At 41.8% G+C, this 27,840-nt stretch overlaps 1 protein-coding gene across 2 annotated transcripts in view; it reads left to right on the forward strand.

Moving 5' to 3' along the window:
* UNC13C (unc-13 homolog C) overlaps positions 1 to 27,840 on the forward strand; it is a 383,250-nt gene that overhangs the window by 238,502 nt on the left and 116,908 nt on the right. For both annotated transcript variants that reach the window (XM_054042619.1, XM_054042620.1), the window contains exon 17: positions 6,258 to 6,343. In XM_054042619.1, the coding sequence (XP_053898594.1) occupies positions 6,258 to 6,343 (86 nt within the window). The remainder of the gene's footprint in view (positions 1 to 6,257; positions 6,344 to 27,840) is intronic.

Raw genomic sequence — 27,840 nt, forward strand, 5'->3', positions numbered from 1 at the left:
GGTACCGGGGTTGCAGAGGGAAGCCCAAGAGTAGGCAGAGGCAGCAGGTTCAAACCCTCCTTGCGGATGATGAGTGGCAATTATACTGCAGTCCGCCCCAGTGAGCGGGGGCTAGATGGTGACTGGCAGTAGCCAAAGACCGAGGTGGGGTTATGGGGGTTGGCGGTTCCCCAGGGAGGGGAGACCCAGCGAGACTGCAGGGTACTGCAAGGGGCAGAACCCCGAGAGAAGGGGCACTGGGATCCGGGAGGGACACGGGGGCCAGCAACAGGTGAGACACCGGCCAACAGAGGGCGCTCCAAGGTTGGACGAGCTAATTCCCTGCACAACCAGCAGGAGGCGCCGCAGCGGTGAGTCATCGCTTGCTACACCACCTTAGATAGGATTCCCAGGATCAGGAGCAAGCAGCAAATTCCCTGGGAGCATGGCATAGTTGAAGCCTTGCTGCCATAGAACCTGGGAGTCCAAGGGGCCTAGGATCTGGTGCCAAAACGCAGGTCTGAATAGGGATAGCCCTGCCATCCAGCAGATCCAAATCATCCCTTCCAATGGAGTTTCTTTTCTCCTGGCCCCTTATATGAACAAAGTGTAGAAAAAAAACAAATAGTTCTACAGTGGTACAAAGTGATTCAGACTCATGTGCGTTTGTGATAGAGCAGTGTTTCCCAAACTTGGGACGCCGCTTGTGTAGGGAAAGCCCCTGGTGGGCCAGGCCGGTTTGTTTACCTGCCGTGTCCGCAGGTCCGGCCAATTGCGGCTCCCACTGGCCGCAGTTCAGTGCTCCAGGCCAATGGGCGCTGCTGGAAGCGGCAGCCAGTACGTCCCTCGGCCTGCTGTGATAGAGAATTGAGATATGGATGGAATATTAGAATGGCCAGTCAGGAGTCTGAAAAAAAAAACCACCCCCCCAACCGACATAAGTTTCATCAACAGAAGTGCTGGTGTGCACAGCTCTATGTGGGCAGGAGACGCTCTCCTGCCAACATAGCTACCACCACTCATTGGGGGTGGTTTAATTATGCCAGCAGGAGAGCTCTCTCCCGCCAGCATAGAGCGGCTACACAGGAGACCTTACAGCGGCATAGTCATAACAGTACAACTGTGCCACTGTAAGGTCCGTGGTGTAGACATAGCCATAGCCAGATTGGCTGAAAGGTTTGCAGGTTTTTCAGTGAGCCTTTGGGAGAGTTTCTTCAATCCAGCCTAAGTGAATCTGATTTAGAAGTTTGGTACCTAAGCTAGGAAAAAGTGTAACTGAAAGAATTTCACTTTGAGTTGTTGGGGTCATTAAAGCCAAAATTCAAATCAGAATGGAACAAAAAAGCCCCACAAAAATAGATTTTAATGAATATCTCTGCAAATCGTAACCATCCACTAATAGCACTGCTGAGCCTATGAACACAAGAGGCTGAGACTCCCAACAAATATCCAGTTATCTAGTGGCAGAGTTCTCCCTTTTTTTCAATGAAGTTGCAATTATATTTTATTCCAGAATTGATGGATTACCAGAGCCCTACATACTCCTAGGGAAATGAATATGCAAAAATAAAGAAAATAGAATTTTTCAAAAAGAACATTTCAATTTGTTCACATTGATTTAAGAGAATGTTAAATTGTTTCATTTTGAAAATATCAAATTTCATTACGATATTGTTAAAACATTGTTTGAATAAGATAGAAACTTGTTGACAATATTAAAATATTGAATATTAATTCAATATAAAGCAATATATAAATACACTTAAAAGTAATAGTATAATGTAAATCAAAATGAAATGATAGTCAAAACCTTTCATTTTGTCATTATCACAATGAAACCTGTCCACTTAATCAAAAACAAACAAGAAAGTCTAAATGAATCAAATTTTGCCAGAATTAACATGGTCAAACTAAATGTTTAATTTTCGATGAAGCTACATTTTCCAACAGAAAACTGTTCCATCAAAACAAAAAGTTTGACTAGCTCCATTAGGCACTCAACTGCCATTGACTGTCATTGGAACTTAGGCACCTAACTGACTTTTGTGCCTTTGAAAAAAAATCTCCCTCTTCTTTTCAGTTACAGCTGAATATATAGCTCTTAAATGTAGATTCGCAATGCAAGTGTAAAAATAAGAGTTAATTTTTAAATCAGATGACTGAATTTTATGTGAGCTGGTCAAAGAGCAGAGTGTTTGATATTGCTTGTGTCCTCTGAGTCACAACAGATCAAAATAGTTTAGTATGTTAACATCTTCAGTTGTTTTCTGTTGCATGAATGAAGTATATGTGATAGCTTTGGCAGGATGTTTATACTGATGGCTTTGTGTTTGTATTTGGGTTTTATCTGAACATTTAAGAATACTTCAGCACACCTTCCACAAGAAAGCTTGCTGTGAAATATACAGTATATGAACAAATAAGCTACCAAAGATGATATTGCACACAAGAAGAGTGAATGAATGAAAAGAGCCAGAATCCCTGAGGCCAGTGAAATATTTGTTCACTGTTTGCTTAAAAGAGGGGTAGTATTAAACAACCATGGAAACATGTATTGAACGGTTTACCCTCTACAGCTGATGTTTCATGTTAAATTGACTTAGTACTACAAAGAACATGAATCCAAACGTCAAATAGGTACCCAGAGGTATTTTTTTTATTAACGAAGTCCAGCACTAAAGAAGAATGTAATTTGTCCTGTTTCTTAACATATTAGGACTTGACTGAACTCAATAGGAGTTTTTCCATTGCCTCCAGTGGGAGCAGGGTTGGGCCTGTGGCCTAAATTTTCAAAAGCATGTGCTGATATTGGAAACCTTCATTTTTGGGAATCCAAACTCGGTTTTGGGAATGGAAGTTAGTGGAAGCTGTGGATGCTCAGGCCCTTCAAAAATCTTGCCTGTTTAGGCATCTAAAAGTGGAGATACTCAGATCCAATGACTGCATTTGAAAATTTTGCCTCACAGACGTTGCCTCAGTTTACTGTTGACTTTCATGTACTTCCCATTGTCCTGACTGAGAGTCCTTGCCTGCAGTTTGTGGCCTCGTGGTTGCTCATTTAAAGTACATCACAAATGACAGGGGTAGTGAAACTTCCCCCTTTAGCATTAGTCAAATATTTATACTGATTATAGTGACATTAATATGCCATATTTAGTGGTCTGTTTCCATGCTAATCCTTGTTTTGATTGATTCAGTAATTTCAACTGTATAATTTGTACAGACTCGACATTCAGAAATACATTCTCAATTTAGATACAGTTTTATCTAGGGGGAAAATTTTTCTTACATCTAATATTAGTTTTCTCTGAGTCTCAAATTTATTTTTTTGCTTCCTATCTTAAAGGGTCTCACTTAAATGAAAAACGTTTAAAGGCTCATCAGGCAATTATTCCAACAGTGCTTGACACATGTTCCTAAAAGTCGGCTGAAATTGCCAACTTGTTTTTTGAAATTCTGAAGAGTGACTATTCTCTATAAAAGATTTTTCCTAATGCTGCTTTTTGGGATGGGATAGCTCAGTGGTTTGAGCATTGGCCTGCTAAACCCAGGGTTATGAGGGGGCCATTTAGGGATCGGGGGCAAAAATCTGTCTGGGGATTGGTCCTGCTTTGAGCAGGGGGTTGGACTAGATGACCTCCTGATGTCCCTTCCAACCCTGATCTTCTATGATTTCAGCACATTCCATGAACTTTTAGATTACCTCAAATCCCATAGATGTCAGTAGGAATTTAAATTTTAATTTAAATCTTAGCAGCTTCACTCACATTATATCTTACATGAAAGACACGATGCAGTGTGAATGGAATACCGCTGCCCAAAACCTCTGATTTCAATGGGATTATCTGTATTTACATTTACATCATAATCATTTTCTTTTACTATTATGATTCCATTGAAGCTAATTAGTGCATATTATAGTACCAATGTTCTTAACTCTGCAAAACTACAGTAAGATGGAAGAGCATGTTTAAGCATAATAAAAATATGGAGCTAGGTTCAATGCTGCAGATTCAGGGGGTGCAAATTATACTATCCTGCCACCTGTGAGAACAGCTGTACCCAAGGAGATTTTCATTCCTGAGGCAGGAGAGTTCGTCCCACATGAGAAACCCTGCTTTAAATGCCATCTATAAGAGTCTGACCAGTGGAGAATACCCAGGAGATTCATTGAATCAGTCAATACATCTCCCAAACCATCTGGCCCTTCTCCCTTCTGTACAAAAACCCTGCCCACTTTCAGGATTTTATCAGGCATCTCCAGACCCAGTAGCATAGGAGGAGTTGTGGGATGTTTGAACTGCTGGATAAACATTAATTTCACTGTACACACTCAAACCAATGAAAAAATATTGCCATTGATAACCAAAATTTACCTAAAAGTGAAGTAAGAAAAATGCTACTTGAGAACTTTGGCATGTGATTCTGACAATTTGTGTTTGAATGGTTATAAAGTTTTAAGTTTTTGAATCTCAGTGTCCACTGTCATTAAATAATTATTCTTAGCTCTGCATTGTCTGATCTCCATAACTTTCCACAGCTGTGAAAATTTAAATCAATAACAAAATTGAAAAAATGCTTAAAAACAAACATCACTGATATCCATTGAAATTATTTAAAAAAAAAGAATTCTGACAAGTCTATCTAAATGTAAACAATGAAAAATCTATACCCAAGTTTTTAACTTCCTTTGCAATAATTGGTGGAAAAGAGAGGAGAAAAATGATTGAGTTTTGCATTCCATTTCAGAAACTGTAAATTACACAGAAGTTGACTACCAATGGCATTCTTACAATGACTATCCATTTCTCTGTAAACTGAGTATTTGAAAAATATAGATTCAAATCATATGCAACATACAGCAATACCTCCATTTAAGTGAGTTAGTTTTCACCCATAATAATTTATATGTGCATAAGCACATTTAGCAGCAGAAAATAATTTTTACTTATTACTCAAAGATGGTCCTATGTAATGAATCTTGTTAATACATTGTTTCTGGGTAATGGGTTTTGCAGTATAAGATATTTATAATTGGTATGAATCATTGTACATTAATAAACAGGATAAAGAATGTAGAGACTGCACAGCAAGTTGGTGAAATATACAAGGTTATTTTCTTGTGGCAACATAATTTATTGAATGACATAATTTATTGAATGACAGAATAATGCAAATAAATCAGCTCCTCATTGCTATTACAAATGAGTGAAAACAATTTGTTTACATAGGCCAATCACCACTGTATGTTTCTCTCTCTCTGAGTACAGTGAGATTGCATAATGAATGTTCATGACAGTGAATGGTAGCAGTAAATGTTGAGAAATTCCGCTTGTTTACTTATGGCCAGCACTAGTGTAATGTGATTCCTAACAAAGATGATAGAATTTGGCCTATAATTGTTGTTTTTATGGTGAAAAGTTGGCATGTTTCTCTGAATCTCTTATGTACCTATACACTCCATTACATTTAGCATTAACAGAAAGTCCCATTTATCAAGTTAAATTTATGTTCCAGACTCCCAAATCTCTAATTTTTGGGCCATGAATTGCCCTGGCTCCATTCCCTGAACTCCCTTTGATATTGATATGAGTTCCACATTCAGAACAAGAGCAGGACATTTACGCACACATACACAACCCTTTTTTTAACCTGGTACAAAACATACGGTGGCTGTCGTTAAAAAGTCAGATTTTGCCAACAGCTACTGCACAATGGTAATTGAGGTAGCATGTTTTTTCCTTTCTTTTTCCTTACTTACTTTGCCCTTAAATGTGTGCAAATATTGACTTCTTAATGGCAACCACTGTATAAACAGATTATTTTCAAAGAGCATATTAAACATGAGATGAGTAGTAAAAGCTTTAACTAATGGTACAGTCTTTTCACCTATCTTACTGTACTTTACTTGTTCCTTCTATGTCTTCAGATTACCAGTAGTGCTGCATGGAGTTAGGAATAGTAGTGTGGTCCAGGGGCCAATCCCCTCCCTGGTATAACTCATTGGAAATCAGGGGATTTACACCAAGGATGGACCTCATTTCATGTACTGTTATATAATTGGTACAGAACATACTTGATTATTACAGTTATTCTGATAGTAGCACATATCTGAAGGCTGATCTTCCTACATGGTTAGCATAATTGTACAAAACAGAAAATATAGTGCAGTGCATGCTTTCAGTGTGATTTTATACAAAAATATTTGCATTTCTGCTGTACAGCTGTTAATATAATTTCTAGCACCAGGTGAACTGATGTAATGTGATTGATTTCAGGTTCCCTCAAGAGCTGAACATGGGAAAAGTCAGTGCTGAAATCATGTGGACTCTGTTTGCCCAGGATATGAAGTATGCTCTGGAAGGTAATTAGTGCAAACTATTCATTAGACTAGAGAGCTCCCCCAGATTGGTTTCCAGCACAAATCACACCTGGCATCAAATGTCTGGAGGTGTTAACAGTTTTCACTTTCATAATATTTTTTCTGGTTTAGTGAAATGGAGAACTCAGACATATGGTTGTAAAAGAGGAGGGTGGTAGCCCCAGGTGTAGAAGGCAGCCAGAAAATGAGCATGGAATTGTGAATGGAAGAATGAGACAAAATAAATATTAAGGGTGAAAGGGTATACAGCATGAAAGATGGAGTGGTAGAAAAAGACTTTGGGCAAGTCACTTCACCATTGTAAAATGGAAATACTACTACTTACCCAAATTTGAAGTCTTAAATCACTAATGTCTAACATACTTGGTGAAAGGAATTGTAAACATTCAAAGACTTGTTATAAATATTACTTTAAAATATTAACATACCCATAAAATGTAACCCAAAAGATTTTTAAAGCATAAAGTTATGGAGAAAATGACCAATACTTATTTTCTATTATTTAAAGATTTCATTATATTCATCTTCTAAGTAAAACCAAACAAACTCAACAACAGAATCAAATATAGTTTTCCCTATTTTCTTTAGGAAAGCATTCAGTTTAGGCAAGGCAAAAGTAAATACAACATAAATATTTTTTTCTATAACAGACTCGCTCCAAAGATGGTGCATTGAAATCCATATAAAACACTATTTATAACAAGAACTAAGTAAAAAAGAAAAGGCTGAGAATTAAAAAATACAAACAGTCTGCTCAGGAGAAGAAATTCTATCAATATTCCTAAACTATGCTCAAAAGTCCCTGTAGCCTTATTAGAACACCACGAGAGACCTAGGAGTAAGAGGTAGTTGAATTTCAGAGTTTCTAGTGTATTTGTGTCATACTGTCAGAGACTTGTTGTTATCTCACAAGCTGAACTCTACAACTTTCAGCCTTCATTTAAGCATGTTAGAGATTGGAATGGTAGCTCCATTCAACCCACAGGAGAAAGGAAAGAAGAATTTGTCTCTACATAAGACACAAAGAGTTCAGTTCCAAAGTATCTTTGTAGGTAAATACATACTAAATGTATGGTACTAAAAGGCTGACTGTCAAAACTACATTTGTTTGGAAAAACTTGGTTTTTTATACTGTACAATAATACCTGGTGAAACAAACTGTTTGACTCCATTACTTGTGCAGCCTTGATGAACTGGTAGTTAAGCACTGGAACAAATTACCTAGGGAAGTTGTGGAATCTCCTTCATTGGAGGTTTGTAAGAAGAGGTTAGACAAATACCTGTCAGGGATGGTCTAGACCAGTGGTTCTCAAACTTTAGCAACCTGGGGACCTCCATTTTGATTTACAATTTTTCGCAGATCCCCAAGCCTGCTTCTAATTTTCCCTGGAGGTGCTCAACCCCCGCTCAGCCCCAGGCCCCATCCCCCCTCCACCCCTTCTCCCAAGGCCCCACTCCCACACGGCCTCTTTCTTCCACCTCCCCTGAGCACACCCCATCCCCACTCCAACCCCTCCCTCTCAATGCCTCCTGCATGCCACGGAACAGCTGTGCAGCAGCATGCAGGAGGCCCTGAGAGGGAGGGGGAGGAGTTGATCAGCGGGGCTGGCGGCCCCGGACATGACTCACGGATCCCCTGGAGTACCCTCACGGATGCCCGTTTGAGAACTGCTGGTCTAGACACTACTTAGTCCTGCCTCCGTGCAGAGGACAGGACTAGATGACCTATTGAGGTCCCTTCCAGTCCTATGATTCTATGAACTTTCTCCCCAAAAGGAAAAAGAAAAGAAATGATGGCCTGTCACAGGAAGCAATTATAAATCTTTGATAGGATAACGAGTCTTGTGGCTAAGGGAAAAGCTGTGGATGTGGTATACCTAGACTTTAGTAAGGCATTTGATCCGGTCTCGCATGATATTCTTATCGATAAACTAGGCAAATACAATTTAGATGAGGCTACTATAAGGTGGGTGCATAACTGGCTGGATAACCGTACTCAGAGAGTTGTTATTAATGGTTCCCAATCCTGCTGGAAAGGCATAACAAGTGGAGTTTCGCAGGGGTCTGTTTTGGGACCGGCTCTTTTCAATATCTTCATTAACGACTTAGATATTGGTATAGAAAGTACGCTTATTAAGTTTGCAGATGATACCAAACTGGGAGGGATTGCAACTGCTTTGGAGGACAGGGTCATAATTCAAAATGATCTGGACAAATTGGAGAAATGGTCTGAGGTAAACAGGATGAAGTTTAACAAAGACAAATGCAAAGTGCTCCACTTAGGAAGGAAAAATCAGTTTCACACATACAGAATGGGAAGAGACTGTCTACTAAGGAGTACAGCAGAAAGGGATCTAGGAGTTATAGTGGACCACAAGCTAAATATGAGTCAACAGTCTGATGCTGTTGCAAAAAAAGCAAACGTGACTCTGGGATGTATTAACAGGTGTGTGAGCAAGACATGAGAAGTCATTCTTCCGCTCTACTCTGCACTGGTTAGGCCTCAACTGGAGTATTGCGTCCAGTTCTGGGCACCACATTTCAAGAAAGATGTGGAGAAATTGGAGAGGGTCCAGAGAAGAGCAACAAGAATGATTAAAGGTCTTGAGAACATGACCTATGAAGGAAGGCTGAAAGAATTGGGTTTGTTTAGTTTGGAAAAGAGAAGACTGAGAGGGGACATGATAGCAGTTTTCAGGTATCTAAAAGGGTGTCTTAAGGAGGAGGGAGAAAACTTGTTCACCTTAGCCTCTAAGGATAGAACAAGAAGCAAAGGGCTTAAACTGCAGCAAGGGAAGTTTAGGTTGGACATTAGGAAAAAGTTCCTAACTGTCAGGGTGGTTAAACACTGGAATAAATTGCCTAGAGAGGTTGTGGAATCTCCATCTCTGGAGATATTTAAGAGTAGGTTAGATAAATGTCTATCAGGGATGATCTAGATAGTATTTGGTCCTCCCATGAGGGCAGGGGACTGGACTTGATGACCTCTTGAGGTCCCTTCCAGTCCTAGAATCTATGAATCTATGAATCAATCAGTACTATCTACCCCGTTACACTCCTGGGTCAACCTGCTGAGTGCAGTGAGAAGAAATCCCATGTTCAGTGTAACTCTGCTGATGCACATCCAGTTGCCCCCTTTTAAGTTGTTATTTAGGATAATGGGGTTTTGCAAGTAAAACATGTTGTGTGGATTTGTTCAGCAGTAAACATAGCTAACCATAATAAACCAGATCCTGCAGTCTTTTTTGCAGGCAAAACTCTCATTTGATTCAATCAGGCCCTGTAGTAGCTACAGAGTTGTTCCAGCAGGTAGTGAAAATAAGTATAAGGCAGTTATTTAGAAACGTAGGCCTATTGGGTAAAAAAAAAAACAATATTTGAGGATTAAACTGCATGAACTCCAGAGCATCCAGTTTAATAATTTGTAGTATGGAGCTCCTTTGATGATACACTCCAGATATTCATGGTACTAATGTGATTAAAAAGAGAGACAAACAAGGAAGTCAGAAAAGTCTGAGAGATCCAGCAAAAGCTATTAACTGGGTTTTTGAGGGAAGAGTTATTTTATTTTGTTTTGTGTTCCTTCTTATATCATGTTGGATAGAGAAAACATTTGTCTGTTATGGGCATATGTTTGTGGGCATTATCAGTCAGAAAAGATTTGAATGTGGGGAAGAAATGCAGCCTGTTGCCCTAGGAACAGACAGTCTTGTTCTGCATAGGAGGCTGAGTGAAAGAAGGTTAAAAGACAGGAGTCTGAGAGAAGGCAATGAAAGCAGTTGTGAAGGTGTCACTAGTAATGGAGTGAAGGAGATAAGGGAGGACATATGAAATGAAACCTAAGATGTAGACAGGGAGAAGTTGTGCAGGAATACTAAAGGAGAGAACAAGTTCAGATCCAATGTGATAAGCTGTTGTAAAAGCAATCAGAGAAAATCTAGAGGCCAGGGATGTGAAGGCCAATGGAGGGCTGGGAATCATACTGAAGAAGGAGGGAGTGATGAGTGATATCAAAGACATCAGAGCAATTAAGGAGCATGAGGACAAAGTAGAAGATGAGATTTGCTCAGATGAGATTCTTGGAGGTTCCTCTGTGAGAACAATTTCTGTGTAGTGGAGAGTACAGAAGCAGAGATAGGATTCCAAGAATGGAAAGACAATAATGGAATATTATTAACACAGTACAGATATTAGACAAAAGTGAGTCCCAGCTTTAGCACATGGATTAACGTGTATTTTCAAAACCCATTTCCTCTAGTAACCTTTAACGTAGATAATAATGATAGCACTCTCTGTATATTCACCCCTAAGCACAGTGTTACAAATAAATTGGCTAAATAGTAGTGGTTTGGCCCTATGAACTACAAAAGCTATTCAACAACTTGCAACAGCATACTCTATTTTCTAATTAGATCTTATAAATCACTTGAAGGACAGCTTCAAGTTAGGCCAGACCAGCTGTTTGTATCCTGGTTGTAAAGCACAAAAACATGGAATTCAAGCAACAGTTTATTACAAGGTCTTCTGAATTGTTGAAGGAATTCATAAGGCGCTGAAAGAGAACTAATGTTTTAAGCTCAGATCAAAGAAAACATTGTTGCTCTTTACTGAGAATACTAAAGAGAAAGTGTCATCTGTGGCCATGTAGAACATGTTCAAAAGAGCACTGGTTTATCGTAGCCAGCATGTTATATTTCAGTACTGTGATATTTGTTGTTTGTGCTCAGCAATCCAATGAGGTATTAAAGGATTAGTATTTGCCATTGAAGACTGGTAACTGGAGCAAAACATAGCAGATTCAGGAAGAAAATAGAATGAAATCTGTTTTATTCCAGTTACATGCATCTTAAGAAATCCTTTTACATACAGATTTAAAGCAAACATTTTGGAATGTTTAAAATACTGTATATGTTAGCTTTCTGTCTAAAAGAAAATCACTGTCCATTGTGATATATAGATATAGATATAGATATAAAATAGTTGTCTATTGTGATCCCATTTTGTGCTGTGATCTTATCAGATTCACAATTTAAGCAGGGTTGGGCTGGATTGGGACTTGGAAGAGAGACCCTCAAGAAATGCTCTGGTGCTGCAAGAAATGGTATTGGTGATTCCTTAGGTGGCACAAGTCAATCCTGATCCAATACCCCCCAGAGGTTTTATGGTGCCCTTTGTTGCTGGAGGTAGTGTCTTTCAGAGGAGAGTGATAGTCAGGGTTCTGGGTACTTATGCTCATTGAAGATCCCATGTCAGAGACCAGGACATTTAAACCATTTATGAAGGGAATAATGTTCACTCTTTCTTAATAGGTAAACCCTGAAGGATGTAGGCCTATCCTTGATATTTTCCAGCTCTTAATCTCATGTTTTTTTCTCCCTGGATGTTACAAGCTGAGGATTTGATTCTGCTCTTATTGAAACCAATAGGATTTTTGCCCTGAGTACAATGGGATTATGAGTAGGTCCTTAAGTATGGTCACATTTGAACCCTCCATTTTCAATGGAGTCCATCATTAAAATGCATTGCACTCTGGTGTGCCAGTACTGCTTTCCAAATGAATGTAGGCTACCATCTGTTCATATTTAGAGCCCAGAGCAGCTATTGCAACCTTTGTGTGATCCAATTTACTATTAATCTCCTTAAGCAACAACACAACCGTATCCTTCTGCCCTAAAGTTGGGGTTTTAGTTGTGGTTTTTTTGTTTTTTGTTGGTTTTTTTTTGTTTGTTTTTTTGGCATCTAAGATGGAGATAATGATAAACCCATATAATTTGCAAGTGAATCTCTGGCATTGATAAAAATCAAGTTGGCCTGACACATTTCTCTTTTCTAGTTATTTCCTTTTTATATGTGTCCAGACACACACTGCCATCAAAATAATAATTTTAAAAAGGAATTGGGTGGGTAGGAGTCGGAGGGGGTGGCGTGGCATGACATACTGGAAAAAATAACAACTTTCCAGTAAAACACACACACAGTGTACTAGGTCAGCATGCCTCACAAACAGGACTGCTTGAAAATCTAGCATTTAAATAATCAGTGTACCCTATTTTTCTTCCTTTTAAATTAATAACAATATTTAGCTCCTGTATGGCATGAAAAGTGCTATGCAAGCATTAACAAATTAATTCCACGCCATTCTAATTCTCTTTGTGGTGTAGGGAGCCTTGAATTTTTTTCATTTATAGAACTGGTTGAACTTCTCTTTCTAAACATTTAATTCATTGGATTTGGCCTTTTTTCCCCCTCTTCACACTTTTTCTGTGGACCCAATTGTGTTTTTCAGCACTGTGTTGATTATTTATCATTGTTTGACATATAGTTTTTACAAATATATTTGAGCTTATGGGATTTTGGCAATTTTTTTGTACCTAGTACTCCTTTCAAAATATTGTGTATTTATAGAGAAATCCTGTGCCCCTGGTGTCAATGGGAGTTTTGGCATTGATCTCAATGGGGCCAGAATTTCACCTTTACTCTGTGTGATTTGTTACCTAACATACATGGTATGGTTTCTGCTTTCTGACTCGATGAAGAGCAATACCTGAAGATTAGAGGGGTGGAGACATGGTGAGAGAGTTAGCAAACATCTTCAATACATACTTCTCCTGTGTATCCAGCTCTGCTCCTCAAACACATTTTCCAAACAGTCTTTTACCTTTACTTTTAAATAAAATAGCTCAGTTCTGGTGTCCAAAATAATTTAGTCTGTTAGAGAAATTGCAAATTACTATTATAGTTATTATTTAATATTTCTTATAACACCCAGAAGCCCCAATCAGTATTGGGGCAGTATTGTGCTAAGTGCCTTATAAATATAGAAGTAGACACAGGCCTAGTCTTCACTTACCAGCTGGTCCGGCGGCACACCATCGATGTTCTGGGATCGATTTATCGCGTCTGGTTAAGACGCGATAAATCGATCCCGGATCGATCCCGGAAGTGCTCACAGTCGGCGCCGGTACTCCAGCTCACCGAGAGGAGTACGCGGCGTCGACAGGGGGAGACTTCCGGCCGCGTCTGGACCGCGGTAAGTTCGGACTAAGGTACTTCGAATTCAGCTACGTTATTAACGTAGCTGAATTTGCGTACCTTAGTCCGAAGTCCGGACTAAGTGGGGACCAGGCCACAGTATCTGCCCAGAAGAGCTTACAATCCAAAATGATAAGCTGTATGAAAAGTTGGGTAGAGGAAGAGAATCAGATATCCACAATTTGTGAATACTTATGTAGATTTGCTGTTTGCCTTGTTCGGTCTTAATCTAGCATATAAGGAAGAGTCATCTTTCTCATTATTATTCTCGGAATAATTTTTGTCAACTGCATGGCACAATTGGATTTAAAGAAGGGATTTGAAGGACCGGGCAGTTCAAGGAGGCCATTCCAAGCAAGAGGGCTAGCGAGCACAAAGGCTAGAGCTGTGCACAGAAAGGTTTTGTAGAGGATTTCAAAATTTGGTTTCATTCTGATTTGGAACAAAAGCCAAAAAATTTTTTTTTTAAATTAGAAATTCTCTGTAGAAGGGAATGCAGCCCCAATTCCAAGGCAGTCCACATGGAGGGCTGCCCCACATCCGCCATCTGGAAGCCCTGGGGTTCAGAGTCTGTGGCAGACCAACAGCAATCTGCTGAGGAGCCCGGCATACCTGCTGGCAGGAAACCAGGCAGGTTTCAAAGCCTGTCTGGGTTGTGTTGGACCTTTGCTAAAATCAAAGCATCTCCATGAAACATTTTGATTTCAAAAAATCATCAAATACTAACGAAAAATGGTTGGTCCGAATGTTCTGACCATCTCTGACGAACACTTTTAGTAGAGGTCAAGGCTGGAGTCATGAGAGTATCAGAAAGGGATGTAATAAGAGACAAGAATAGATAAGAAGGGGGTATAGATTTCTGTCTTGAAAACTGGGTCATTAAACTGGAATTTGGTATGGTGAAAGAGGGGATTTAGAGAGGGGATGTGCTACAGTCGTCATGACAAGCAAAGAAGACGATTGTATCAGTTGTGTTTTGTATGGCTCAGAGAGGAGGGACAAGAGTCAGATACCAAATATCATTTATCACTTTTAAAAACATTTGATTTAATTTTGCATGCTGTACCATATCATTATCTACTACTATAAGTACCATAAGATCACTAAAGTGCAGCACCCCAAAGAAGTTAATGCTGCTTTATTTTTGATTACTGGTGTATATGGGTCCTGAACCAACAAAATACATCAGTCGACACCTGATTTCATTATTTAGGTTTAAAGGATTAGTTGTCATTCATTGTAGTGTTGTATTGCCCCAACATTGCCTATTTAAAGCGTTAGCCTGATTTAATCTCGTTTTTAACCACTGCATATTAATTTTGTTATGAAACTTTATTGTTAGCTTTTACACAGACAGGCATTGATGGAAAATCATTTGTGTATGTACTTTCAATGCAAATTGCCTCATTATGGACAAGACTGTTACTTGCCCTAATGCTGTTACACAGGAAATAAAGCAGTAAACCATTTCCTCTCTATATGCCTTGCCCAGATCACCACTTTGGGCAAGGTGTGGGAGATCAGGCTCCATGCGGCCATTAACCCCTTCAACAACAAGTGGCTAGAGAGGGAGGGAAATTAGCATACCCTTGGATCCATCATCCCAGTGCACCAGCAGAGATGACTTGGTGCAAGGAGGGAGGGGAGTATGCTACACAAGGAAAAGGGCTGTAGCAAATTACACCTCCCATAAGAGCAATGAAAGAGCATCCCGGGTATGTCAAAGCTACACACTATCCCATATCTCTGAGTTGCAATTCTTCCCCGAGATCAATCCTGGGATCAGGGCCGGCGCAACTCATTAGGCGACCTAGGAGGCTAGCGCCTAGGACACTAACATTTGGGGGGTGGCGACCGCGGCCGCCGGATCTTCAGCCGCCCTGGTCGTCGTCGGTATTTCGGGGGCGGGACCTTCTGCCGCCTCTGTCGGGAGCGGTATTTCGGGGGCAGGACCTTCCGCTGCCTAGGGCAGCAAAAAAGCTGGTGGCGCTCCTGCCTGGGACGTCGCAGCTGCATGGCAAAGACTCAATCTAGCCCTGTGGAATTTGCATCAGATACCTTTAAAACATTGTGGTTGGAAGCCGGAACCAATGAGGAGACAAATTTGTATAGAATATGGCCATAAGGTCTAAACCAGGGGCGGGCAACCTTTTTGGCCTGAGGGCTGGATTGGGTTTCGTAAATTGTATGGAGGGCCGGTTAGGGGAGGGGGTTGTGGCCCAGCCCCCACGCTCTATCTGCCCTCCCCCGGACTCCTGCCCTATCCAACCCCCCCCCCCCCCAATGGCCCCTCTGGGACCCCTGCCCCATCCATACACCCCCGCTCCCTGGCCCTGACTGCCCCCGGACTCCCGCTGCACCATCCAATCCCTCCTCTCATTCCTGATGGCCCCCCCCGGGACCCCTGCCCCATCCAACCCCCCTTTCTCCCTTTCCGCTGACTGCCCCCTGCTGCCCCATCCAACCCCCCCCTTTCTGATTGCCCCCCGGGGCCCCCTGCCCCCATTCAACCCCCTGTTTCCCCCCACCATTATCCACACCCGCCCCCTGACCACCACCCTGAACTCCCCTGCCCTCTATCCAACCCCCCCACACTCCCTGCTCCCTTACCACGCTGCCTGGAGCACCGGTGGCTGACAGCACTACAGCCGTGCCCCGCCACCATGCAGCACAGAGCACCAGGTCAGGCCAGGCTTTGCAGCTGAGTTGCCCCAGGACCTCCCAGCCCTGCCGCCCAGCGCATTGTGCTGGCAGCGGAGCGAGCGAACTGAGGCTGCGGGGGAGGGGGACAGCAGGAGAGGGGACGGGGGCGAGCCTCCCAGGCCAGGAGCTCGGGGGCCAGGCAGGACGGTAGTTTGGCCACCCCTGGTCTAAACATTATTAAACTGAACACCACAAAACAACACTCAAGAGCAAATAGCCCCGGCAGCATTGGAAAGGAGTGGGGATGAATACTCATTTGGAATCAACTCATTCCAAACTCAGTGTGATAAATCTTTTATATCATATCTCTCCGTCATGTGTTCTCTGTTTATCAAATCCTCCCATACGAAGTGCACATATATTTTTTACAAAAATATTAAAGAAATTATATTGACAAATAAACAAATAAATGACTCTAACATAAAATCATCTTGAACCTCTAGGGTGACTGGACAGCAAATGTGAAAAATCAGGACAGGGGGTGAGGGGTTATAGGAGCCTATAAAAGAAGAAGACCCAAAAATCGGGACTGTCCCTATAAAATCGGGACATCTGGTCACCCTATGAACTTCACACCCATGCCATTAAGAATAGACCAGGAAAAGACATGGGTGTTACACTGTGCCCTGAATGGCAACAGACTTAAGTTCTATCAGAAAAAAAAGGTATACATGGTACACACACTGACACCAATATACATATTTATATGTTATATGTAAGTGTAAATAATAGATAATACAATTACAAGAACTTTGTGACTGTATTATTTAACTTCTGAAACCATTTATATTGGTTTGACAAGCCTTTTGTTTCCTGTTTTTCCAAATAACGTAATTGGTCATCATTTTTTCTGGCAAGAACAAAAGAAGAGAATATTCTATGACTTGAAGTAAACTTAAAGCAAAACTAGAATCCTTTTCAGCTGTAGTCAGTGAACTGAAATGAGATTGAACAAATTAGAATATTCTTGAAAAAGCTGATCTTAAAAATTCATAGCTACATTACATTTTAATGTAGCAGTCAGCATGAATTAACATGAGTGTTTCTTCCTAATGATCACTTTGCTAATGCAGGGAGTGCAGAAATACTAATTTTTTAGAAATATAGTTGATTAAACCTTCCTGTCATGGTTTTATTATCTCAAAATTTCCATTCTCTTGGTGAGAAAACATTCTATTGTATATTCATATATCCTCAGACTTAACCTCATTTAAACAACAGAACAGTAAGAACATTTTTTGCATTCCACATTGTGTCCTTTTCAGTGTGTTGAACACTGCACAGGAAAAGGGGCATTTTGCATCAGAAGAGATTTCTCTGACTTGAACTTGCTATGTGGTAAATGTATCCTGTGACAGGATGTACATCGCCATCTCTTTCCAAGGGGACTGGAGAGTGGGCTGGGCAGGGTTGGAAAACATCTGAAGCTGATTAGTTTATTGGCAGTCTACTGGAAGAGAAAGGCAGCCAATAGGCTGCTGGGAGTGGAGAGACAAGCATGGGTACTTGAGCTGTCAGAAGACTTGTGGTTTGTGTTTCTTCATGCTCTGGGGGAACCCTATAGTTTGTTGTTTCAGCATGAAAGGGGCTTTCAAAACACCTTTGAAAGGAAAAGGGCCTGGATTTCTTTATTATTTTCAGCCTGGGAATAGGTTTGGACTATTATTTTCTGTCTGCCCAGCTTGTCTTGGGTCCATTCTGATGGTACAGAGACCCCAGAAATTTTGGTCCTAGAAAATGATCCTGGGAAGGCAGGAGAGGGCTTCTGGGACTTCTGCTTTCTCTCAGACCCCAGAAGAGGAGCTCCCAGCTGCAGGGAGTCTTGGGGCTGAGGGACAATTGGGGGTGACTCTCAAAAATGTTACCAAATCCTGAAGTTCTCATGCTAGCACTGCAGTGGAAGACTTGTGCTATCTCTGGGAAGGGTTAATATTTATAGTTTTAAGGAAATCCTTTCTTCTAGCAACACATTTATATTAGTTAGTACAAAATGTGCATCAGTCTAGTGAAAAATGTGAGATTCAGCAGTAACTACAACACATTGCTCTAAGAGATTATGAAATGTTTCCTAATGACCAAATGCTCCAACACAGGGCAGTCAAGACCTCCTGCATATTTTATGAGACACCTCAACTTGGTAGGGAATTGTGGCTTTTCCTTTTATCTTTGATTACTGTACTATGCCAGTAACATGATGCACTAATTTTACACATTTCATTGGAGTAAAGCTCCCACGCAACCTTAATTCAGCCATCTCGTGCTCCTGCATTATGATACAGCTTTAATTACATGGTTGCACACAATTTTCCCCACAGGAACTTGTCTCCATAGATAGCTCCTTTTACTTGTATCCCACCAACTTCAATAGGTTTCACCCAGCATAACAATAACAGCTATCAATGCTTATGGACCTGATTTATACAGGTGCTGATCACCCATCACCTCCATTGAAATCAAATGAAAGGGGAGGCACCCAGCATCGCTGTAGATCAGGTCCTATGTGGATTTTTATATAATAGCTCTGTGTGCTTTACAGAACACATGGAACCTCAAAAAGCTTACATCAAGATAACACAGAAGAGGGCAGACAAAAGAAGGTGTGGAGTCCTACTTGCAAGAAGACCCATGACTAAGGCTTCACAGAAGAAGTGGGTTTGAGCAATGAGAGAGGAACGCTCGCCATGCGAGAAGACACACAACTGAGGGTAGGAGAAAGAGAAGGGAATCAGGAGAGGAGATGTGAATGCAGAACAGTATAGGATGGGATAAGAAGAGTTGTAATTGGGTCTGTGGAGGCAGGGGGGTGTTGTGCAGAGGCTTGAAGGTGAGGAATTTGAAATAAAGAAAGGACAAGGCAAACTTATGAAGGGATTCGGTGATAGGAATGATGTGGCTGGAATGACAGGAATGGATGATGTTCTAGCAGCAGCATTTTGGATATGTTGGAGTTCAGCTAGCAGATGATGATATGTCTAGCATGACATAGATAGTACCTTGCCAGAGTACAGTAGAAGAAGTATGTACAATGATAACATCCTCTTTTGGGTCCGCCCAAACATTGTGGTGGATAGAAAGCTGGGTAGATCGTCGGGCTCAACAGGTAGTGATCAACGGCTCCATGTCTAGTTGGCAGCTGGTTTCAAGCGGAGTGCCCCAAGGGTCAGTCCTGGGGCCAGTTTTGTTCAATATCTTCATTAATGATCTGGAGGATGGCGTGGACTGCACTCTCAGCAAGTTTGCAGATGACACTAAACTGGGAGGAGTGGTAGATATGCTGGAGGGTAGGGATAGGATACAGAGGGACCTAGACAAATTAGACGATTGGGCCAAAAGAAACCTGATGAGGTTCAACAAGGACAAGTGCAGAGTCCTGCACTTAGGACGGAAGAATCCCATTCACTGTTACAGACTAGGGACCGAATGGCTAGGAAGCAGTTCTGCAGAAAAGGACCTAGGGGTTACAGTGGACGAGAAGTTGAATATGAGTTGACAGGGTGCCCTTGTTGCCAAGAAGGCTAACGGCATTTTGGGCTATATAAGTAGGGGCATTGCCAGCAGATCATGGGACGTGATCATTCCCCTCTATTCGACATTGGTGAGGCCTCATCTGGAGTACTGTGTCCAGTTTTGGGCCCCACACTACAAGAAGGATGTGGAAAAATGGGAGAGTCCAGTGGAGGGCAACAAAAATGATTAGGGGGCTGGAGCACATGACTTATGAGGAGAGGCTGAGGGAACTGGGATTGTTTAGTCTGCAGAAGAGAAGAATGAGGGGGGATTTGATAGCTGCTTTCAACTACCTGAAAGGGTGGTTCCAAACCAGATGGATCTAGACTGTACTCAGTGGTACCTGATGACAGAACAAGGAGTAATGGTCTCAAGTTGCAGTGGGGGAGGTTTAGGTTGGATATTAGGAAAAACTTTTTCACTAGGAGGGTGGTGAAGCACTGGAATGGGTTACCTAGGGAGGTGGTGGACCTTAGAGGGTCAGGCTTGACAAAGCCCTGGCTGGGATGATTTAGTTGGGAATTGGTCCTGCTTTGAGCAGGGGGTTGGACTAGATGACCTCCTGAGTTCCCTTCCAACCCTCATATTTTATGATTGTTGATCCTTTGTTCCCAGGCTTCTGTGCTACTCCTGATTAAGTGACTCATAGGTCTATGTTGGGCTCTAATAGAGAAGTGCTATTGGCAGCAACACTGTGAGAATAGGTCCAGATTGACAACCTGTGGTGATAGGAGCTGTAATTCCACATTCTGTCACCACATAGATCAGTGATTTTCAGACCTCAGTGGTTCAGGATCCAAATTAGCAATCAACATTACCCAAAAGAGCTACAGTAGTGTTAATTCATTGTTTCATTTACTATTTTACTATTTTATATATATGTATATTATTTTCACAGCAAAATTACTAAGTATTCTACAGTTTGTTAATAACCTAGTAAAAGCATTCTGACTGGTTAATAACTTAGTTTGGTTAATAATTGAATCACACAGTGTTGTAATATTGTGCTGCAAAGAGCTGCAGGAGACATATTAAAGAGCCACTTGTGGCTTCCGTGCTTCAGTCTGAGTATCACTGACATAGATCATTAGATCAAAGGCAAAAGAGACCTCTTTGCTGTTTCTGGGAACATGCAGTGGTCTCCCTCAAGACTTCTGTCAGGCTTTGGTCTCCTGCAGGCCTGCTTTGGGAAGGTCAATGCATGGAACCTTCTTTCTGTCTCATTAGTGATCGTATACTCTTAGGGCAACATACCAGCACACTTGTTAACAATAACTTACTCAAAGGTATTAACAGCATGTTAGTTTCTTATCAAGTGCTATCACTTCGTTTAAACAAATTTTAAGATACTAAAGGACAAATAAATTAGGTTACACATATGTTAACAATTGTTGACAATTAGTTAGAAAAGGCATATTTTAAAATAACCCATTAAAATAGTCTGGCATGAAATTACACTTTAATTCTCTCATTCTTTTTGGTTCATCTGCATTTCAACATCTATGTTCTTTGCTTCCTTTTGTAGGTTATTCCATATATCCCTTTTATAACATGTAAATATCAATAGTGATCATTACTTCTGATACAAAATACAACTAATGACTTCAGTACATATGTAAGTTTCTATTCAATAAACTCTTCAAAAGTGCTTTGAGCCAGCTATTCATGCTCTTTGGATTCATTTTTCTGTTGCTGTTAATTTGTTTAGACCTTTTATCATACGTAGTATATAGACAGTGAGAGTTCAGTTTTAAAGAATTGCCAGTATATCAGTGGAGATAAACACTCTACATTGATGTCTGATCATCTGACTTTGTTTCACATCTTTAAAATATGTGTATATGCTCTACTATTTTATTCAACAAACATGGGTAGTAAAAACAGGTCTTCAATCTAAAAGATTAATTTTGAACATGTTTTAAAGTCCAATTTGGATGACTTTACAAAGCAATTCCATTCAAATGCCTAAAATCCCTCTGCCATGAAAATAAAAACTAAATAAGTGCATTTCATGACTTTAGAGATCAGTTACATTAAATGACTCATTCTTAGAGTAGTTCTGGTAAGCCTAGAGTTGATGCCAGATTTCAGCCTTAAGTGATCTTACTGATATGATTTGGTAGGATGGATACCAAGTTCTATTTAACACATATCAGAATTCTCTGCATCTAAATTCATTTTCCTAGTGTCACTTCTTCTGAAGTAACAAGTGTATATAAAAGGGCCTTTAGAAGAGAATTATCAGAAAGAGGGTATTATCATGGTGGCTCATAATTTAGCATTAATTGCCTATCTAGTTAAATCTTAACCAGTGACACACTGAAAGTACCTTCCCATGCTACGTTAGGAATAATCAAATGTCAATAAGTAAATTTCCTCCACACTATATTTGCACAACTGGCTATGTGCACTAAGGTTTGGCTTTTTGCCTTGCCATAAAGAATCAGGCATTGCCAGAGACAGGATATCAAATATGATGGATTAGTGTTCTGCTCCAGTATAATATATGCTATGTTCTTATGCTTTCCATGGCCAAATCATACAAGATTCAACAATGCTGTTAACAGTAAAAGAGCATCATACATATTGCCCTTGAAAGCCCATACTTGGTTCCCATTGAAGTCACTGAAAACCAGGCATATCTGAGGGCAAATTTTGTCTTTTACTGTTTGTTCAAATATGTTATTTGAATATTATTGGCTTGCTTAGCTTTTGTAGCACATGCAGTTTCACCCTAAAGCTATGTTTAAGAGCAAAAGGGATACTGAAGTTGAACTTTTTGACCTGTTTACTGTATTGGGTTTTTTCTCTGTTTATTTGAATAGCAAGGTGGGTGAGGTCATGCTGACCTCCCCCAGGGGGAGGGATAGCTCAGTGGTTTGAGCATTGGCCTGCTAAACCCAGCATTGTGAGTTCAATCCTTGAGGGGGCCACTTGGGGATCTGGGGCAAAATCAATACTTGGTCCTGCTAGTGAAGGCAGGGGGCTGGACTCAATGACCTTTCAAGGTCTTCAGGTTCTAGGAGATAGGATATCTCCATTAATTTAACTGGGTTAGCATCTGTCTTGCAAACATGCATGTTGGTTTCAGTCTGATGTACAGTTAAAGTCAGTCTCTCCAGTGACATGCAGTTTTAGCATTTGATGCATGATGAAGAGGCCGTCTGATGAGATAGATAGTGAGGTACATTTTCAGTAGGGTATACCAGGGCTTTAGAAGTACAACTCCATTATTGTCAAAGTTCCTCTTCACCAAAAGAGGTATTTTTTCAAATGCTTCATTTTTAATTCTCTATAGTATCAAGAAAATTCAGGAAAAAAACAGTACAGTGGAAAATGCAAAATGCTGCTGTAGAAAAAAGCCATTATATCATTTGTAGCATGTTTGCATATTCCTGTTATATGGTGTCTTGCAGCATTAAAATATATATATTATGAAAAATCAGTATTCTGCTGCCCTAAAGTTCCCATTTAACAGAAGATATCCTCTCCTTGGAAAACAGTATATTGCTCTAAGACAGTGTTTCCCAAACTTAGGATGCCGCTTGTGCAGGGAAAGCCCCTGGCGGGCTGGGTCGGTTTGTTTACCTGCCCCATCCACAGGTCTGGCCGATCGCGGCTCCCACTGGCCGTGGTTCGCTGCTCCAGGCCAATGGGAGCTGCTGAAAGCGGCGGCCAGTATGTCCCTCGGCCTGCGCTGCTTCCAGCAACTCCCATTGGCCTGGAGCAGCGAACTGCGGCCAGTGGGAGCCGCGATCGGACGGACCTGCAGACGGGGCAGGTAAACAAACCGGCCCGGCCCGCCAGGGGCTTTCCCTACACAAGCAGCGTCCCAAGTTTGGGAAATACTGCTCTAAGATATGCTAGGGAATGAACCAGCCTCTGTCCTATCCAAGGGTCAAGGGAGTGTGAAAGAACTTTAAAGTGACCTTTGCCACACAAGCAGGCCAGAAGATCTGGCCCTCAGTCTCTATTTAGGGAGGAAAGATGTTTTTGTGATTATGGTACAGTCCTGGGCATTAGAACTAGTTTCTTATACAAATTTCCCTAGTCTAAGTTATTCAACCTCTCTGAGCCTCAGTTTCTCCATCTGTAAAAGTGGGGATCATAATACTTAATTGGTTCTGACAGCTGTTGTGAGGCTTGATTCATTAACATTTGTGAAGAGTTCGAAGACATTTGGAGGAAACTGGCCTAGAATTGCAAAGTCCTGTTGCTGTTTTTATTACAAATTGTAAATTTCTCGTGAAAGATCGGAAGAATACATTTTTGGGACGTATTTGGAAAACTTACAAACCTGCAGTTCGGCTGCAGTGTCTGGAACCTGAGAAAGGCAATGATGACAGATGTGTGGTTGTCAAGGCAAAATGCAGCCTTCCAATCTAGGGCCTGGGCACTGGGCAGCAGCCAAACCGTTCTGCTTCTATTCTATGCCATTAGGCCGGGGTGTTAAGGGCAGGGATCTGCTTAGTCCCAAATTTTGGATCTGTATTGTCTTGTCTTCTTGTTGTCCCTTCCTCTTTCTCTCTACAAATTTATACAATGTTCATTGCCCTGATACCTGAGTATCTCCTTAGTATCAGATACCACTGTTGTTTGTTTGAGGCTGGCACTGAGCCCACGATCACCCCTGCTCTGGGGGTGCAGGGAAACTCCTGGGCAGTCACTTCAGCTCCCCTTCCAGAGGGCAAATGCAGTTTCATGGTTTTGTGTGAACTGGATTGATATCCCTGGAGACTGCAATCCTCTATTCATCCAAATACTAGAATCAAGTGATACAAACAAGCTGCAGCACTACAAGCTTCCCCCTTCCATGTACCTGGATGACCAAGAGTGAGAGCATAATTCAGTCTGTGTGACCTTTTCTGTACTTGACTTCTCTGCAGATACTGCTTGCCAGCTAATGTGCCAACAGCCATGTCAGTTAATGTCAATTGTGGCTGTGGATTTTGTGATGGGGAGACTTGTGCACAGGCTGGGAACTGAATTGAGACTGACAATAGATTTCTCACAGGTCACTAAACAAGATTCAGATGTTGCTAACAATGTTCAGTTGCTACTGACCAGAACAGGACTTGAACCTGTGACTAATCCACTGAGCAGTCCAGATCCTCTTTTTAAAGCTCCTTTTTTGATTTCTTTATTGTTCCAGACCCTGGCTGGAGCTCTACTGTAATACAATAAATAATATTAGCAAACTCGTGTAGACTACATAGTATTGCTTCAATGAATGTAATAATCTATGGACTCAAATATTTGGGCTATAAATTACAGAAAGAAAAACATACTTTTCCTGGATGCTTGTGGTACTTTAGTTTGTCAGTCCATCTAGGACTACAGTATATATGAAATATCCCATATCTATCCAGAGGTGGGAGGATCTTTCAGCTCCTTATTCCACCACCTCCCTAGGTAACCCATTCCAGTTCTGTCATCTGGTACCACTGAGAACAGTCTAGATCCATCCTCTTTGGAACCCCCTTTCAGGTAGTTGAAAGCAGCTATCAAATCCCCCCCCATTCTTCTCTTCTTCAGACTAAACAATCCCAGTTCCCTCAGCCTCTCCTCATAAGTCATGTGCTCCAGCCCCCTAATCATTTTTGTTGCCCTCCGCTGGACTCTTTCCAATTTTTTCACACCCTTCTTGTAGTGTGGGGCCCAAAACTGGACACAGTACTCCAAATGAGGCCTCACCAATGTCGAATAGAGGGGAATGATCACGTCCCTCGATCAGCTGGCAATGCCCCTACTTATAAAGCCCAAAATGCTGTTAGCCTTCTTAGCAACAAGGGCACACTGTCGACTCATATCCAGCTTCTCATTCACTGTAACCCCGAGGTCCTTTTCTGCAGAACTGCTGCCTAGCCATTTGGTCCCTAGTCTGTAGCAGTGCATGGGATTCTTCTGTCCTAAGTGCAGGACTCTGCACTTGTCCTTGTTGAACCTCATCAGGTTTCTTTTGGCCCAATCCTCTAATTTGTCTAGGTCCCTCTGTGTCCCTACCCTTACCCTCCAGTGTATCTACCACTCCTCTCAGTTTAGTGTCATCTGCAAACTTGCTGAGAGTGCAGGCCACACCATCCTCCAGATCATTAATGAAGATATTGAACAAAACCAGCCCCAGGACTGACCCTTGGGGCACTCTGCTTGATACCAGCTGTTGAACACGATGATCTAGCCAGCTTTCTATCCACCTTATAGTCCATTCATCCAGCCCATACTTCTTTAACTTGCTGGCAAGAATACTGTGGGAGACCGTATCAAAAGCTTTGCTAAAGTCAAGGAATAACACATCCACTGCTTTCCTCTCATCCACAGACCTAGTTATCTCCTCATAGAAGGCAATTAAGTTAGTCAGGCTTGACTTTCCCTTGGTGAATCCATGCTGACTGTTCCTGATCACTTTCCTCTCCTGTAAGTGCTTCAGAATCGATTCCTTGAGGACCTGCTCCATGATTTTTCCAGGGACTGAGGTGAGGCTGACTGGCCTGTAGTTCCCCGGATCCTCCTTCTTCCCTTTTTAAAAGATGGGCACTACATTAGCCTTTTTCTAGTCATCCGGGACCTGCCCCGATCTCCATGAGTTTTCAAAGATAATGGCCAATGGCTCTGCAATCACATCCGCCAACTCCTTTAGCACCCTCGGATGAAAGCATCCAGCCCCATGGATTTTCTAAATAGTCCCAAACTACTTCTTTCTCCACAGAGGGCTGGTCACCTCCTCCCCGTGCTGTGCTGCCCAGTGCAGCAGACTGGGAGCTGACCTTGTTCGTGAAGACAGAGGCAAAAAAAGCATTGAGTACATTAGCTTTTTCCACATCCTCTGTCACTAGGTTGCCTCCCTCATTCAGTAAGGGGCCCACACTTTCTTTGACTTTCTTCTTGTTGCTAACATACCTGAAGAAACCCTTCTTGTTACTCTTAACATCTCTTGCTAGCTGCAACTCCAAGTGTGATTTGGTCTTCCTGATTTCACTCCTGCATGCCTGAGCAATATTTTTATACTCCTCCCTGGTCATTTGTCCAATCTTCCCCTTCTTGTAAGCTTCTATTTTGTGTTTAAGATCAGCAAGGATTTCACTGTAAAGCCAAGCTGGTCACCTGCCATATTTACTATTCTTTCTACACGTCAGGATGGTTTGTTCCTGCAACCTCAATAAGGATTCTTTAAAATACAGCCAGCTCTCCTGGACTCCTTTGCCCCTCATGTTATTCTCCCAGGGGATCCTGCCTATCAGTTCCCTGAGGGAGTCAAAGTCTGCTTTTCTGAAGTCCAGGGTCTGTATTCTGCTGCTCTCCTTTCTTCCTTGTGTCAGGATCCTGAACTCGACCATCTCATGGTCACTGCCTCCCAGGTTCCCATCCACTTTTGCTTCCCCTACTAATTCTTCCCGGTTTGTGAGCAGCAGGTCAAGAAAAGCTCTGCCCCTAGTTGGTTCCTCCAGCACTTGCACCAGGAAATTGTCCCCTACACTTTCCAAAAACTTCCTGGATTGTCTGTGCACCGCTGTATTGCTCTCCCAGCAGATATCAGGGTGATTAAAGTCTCCCATGAGAACCAGGGCCTGCGATCTAGTAACTTCTGTTAGTTGCCAGAAGAAAGCCCCGTCCACCTCATCCCCCTGGTCTGGTGGTCTATAGCAGACTCCCACCATGACATCACCCTTGTTGCTCACACTTCTAAACTTAATCCAGAGACTCTCAGGTTTTTCTGCAGTTTCATACCGGAGCTCTGAGCAGTCATACTGCTCTCTTACATACAATGCAACTCCCCCACCTTTTCTGCCCTACCTGTCCTTCCTGAACAGTTTATATCCATCCATGACAGTACTCCAGTCATGTGAGTTATCCCACCAAGTCTCTGTTATTCCAATCACATCATAGTTCTTTGACCGTGCCAGGACTTCCAGTTCTCCCTGCTTGTTTTCCAGGCTTCTTGCATTTGTGTATAGGCACTCAAGATAACTCACTGATCGTCCCATTTTCTCAGTATGAGATAGGAGTCCTCCCCTCTTGCACTCTCCAGCTCGTGCTTCCTCCTGGTATCCCATTTCCCCACTTACCTCAGGGCTTTGGTCTCCTTCCCCCCGGTGATCCTAGTTTAAAACCCTCCTCACTAGGTTAGTCAGCCTGCTTGCGAAGATGCTCTTCCCTCTTTTCGTTAGGTGGAGCCCGTCTCTGCCTAGCACTCCTCCTTCTTGGAACACCATCCCATGGTCAAAGAATTCAAAGCCTTC

This window comes from Malaclemys terrapin, chromosome 10 (genome assembly GCF_027887155.1).
Source record: "Malaclemys terrapin pileata isolate rMalTer1 chromosome 10, rMalTer1.hap1, whole genome shotgun sequence".
NCBI classification, from domain to species: Eukaryota; Metazoa; Chordata; order Testudines; family Emydidae; genus Malaclemys; species Malaclemys terrapin.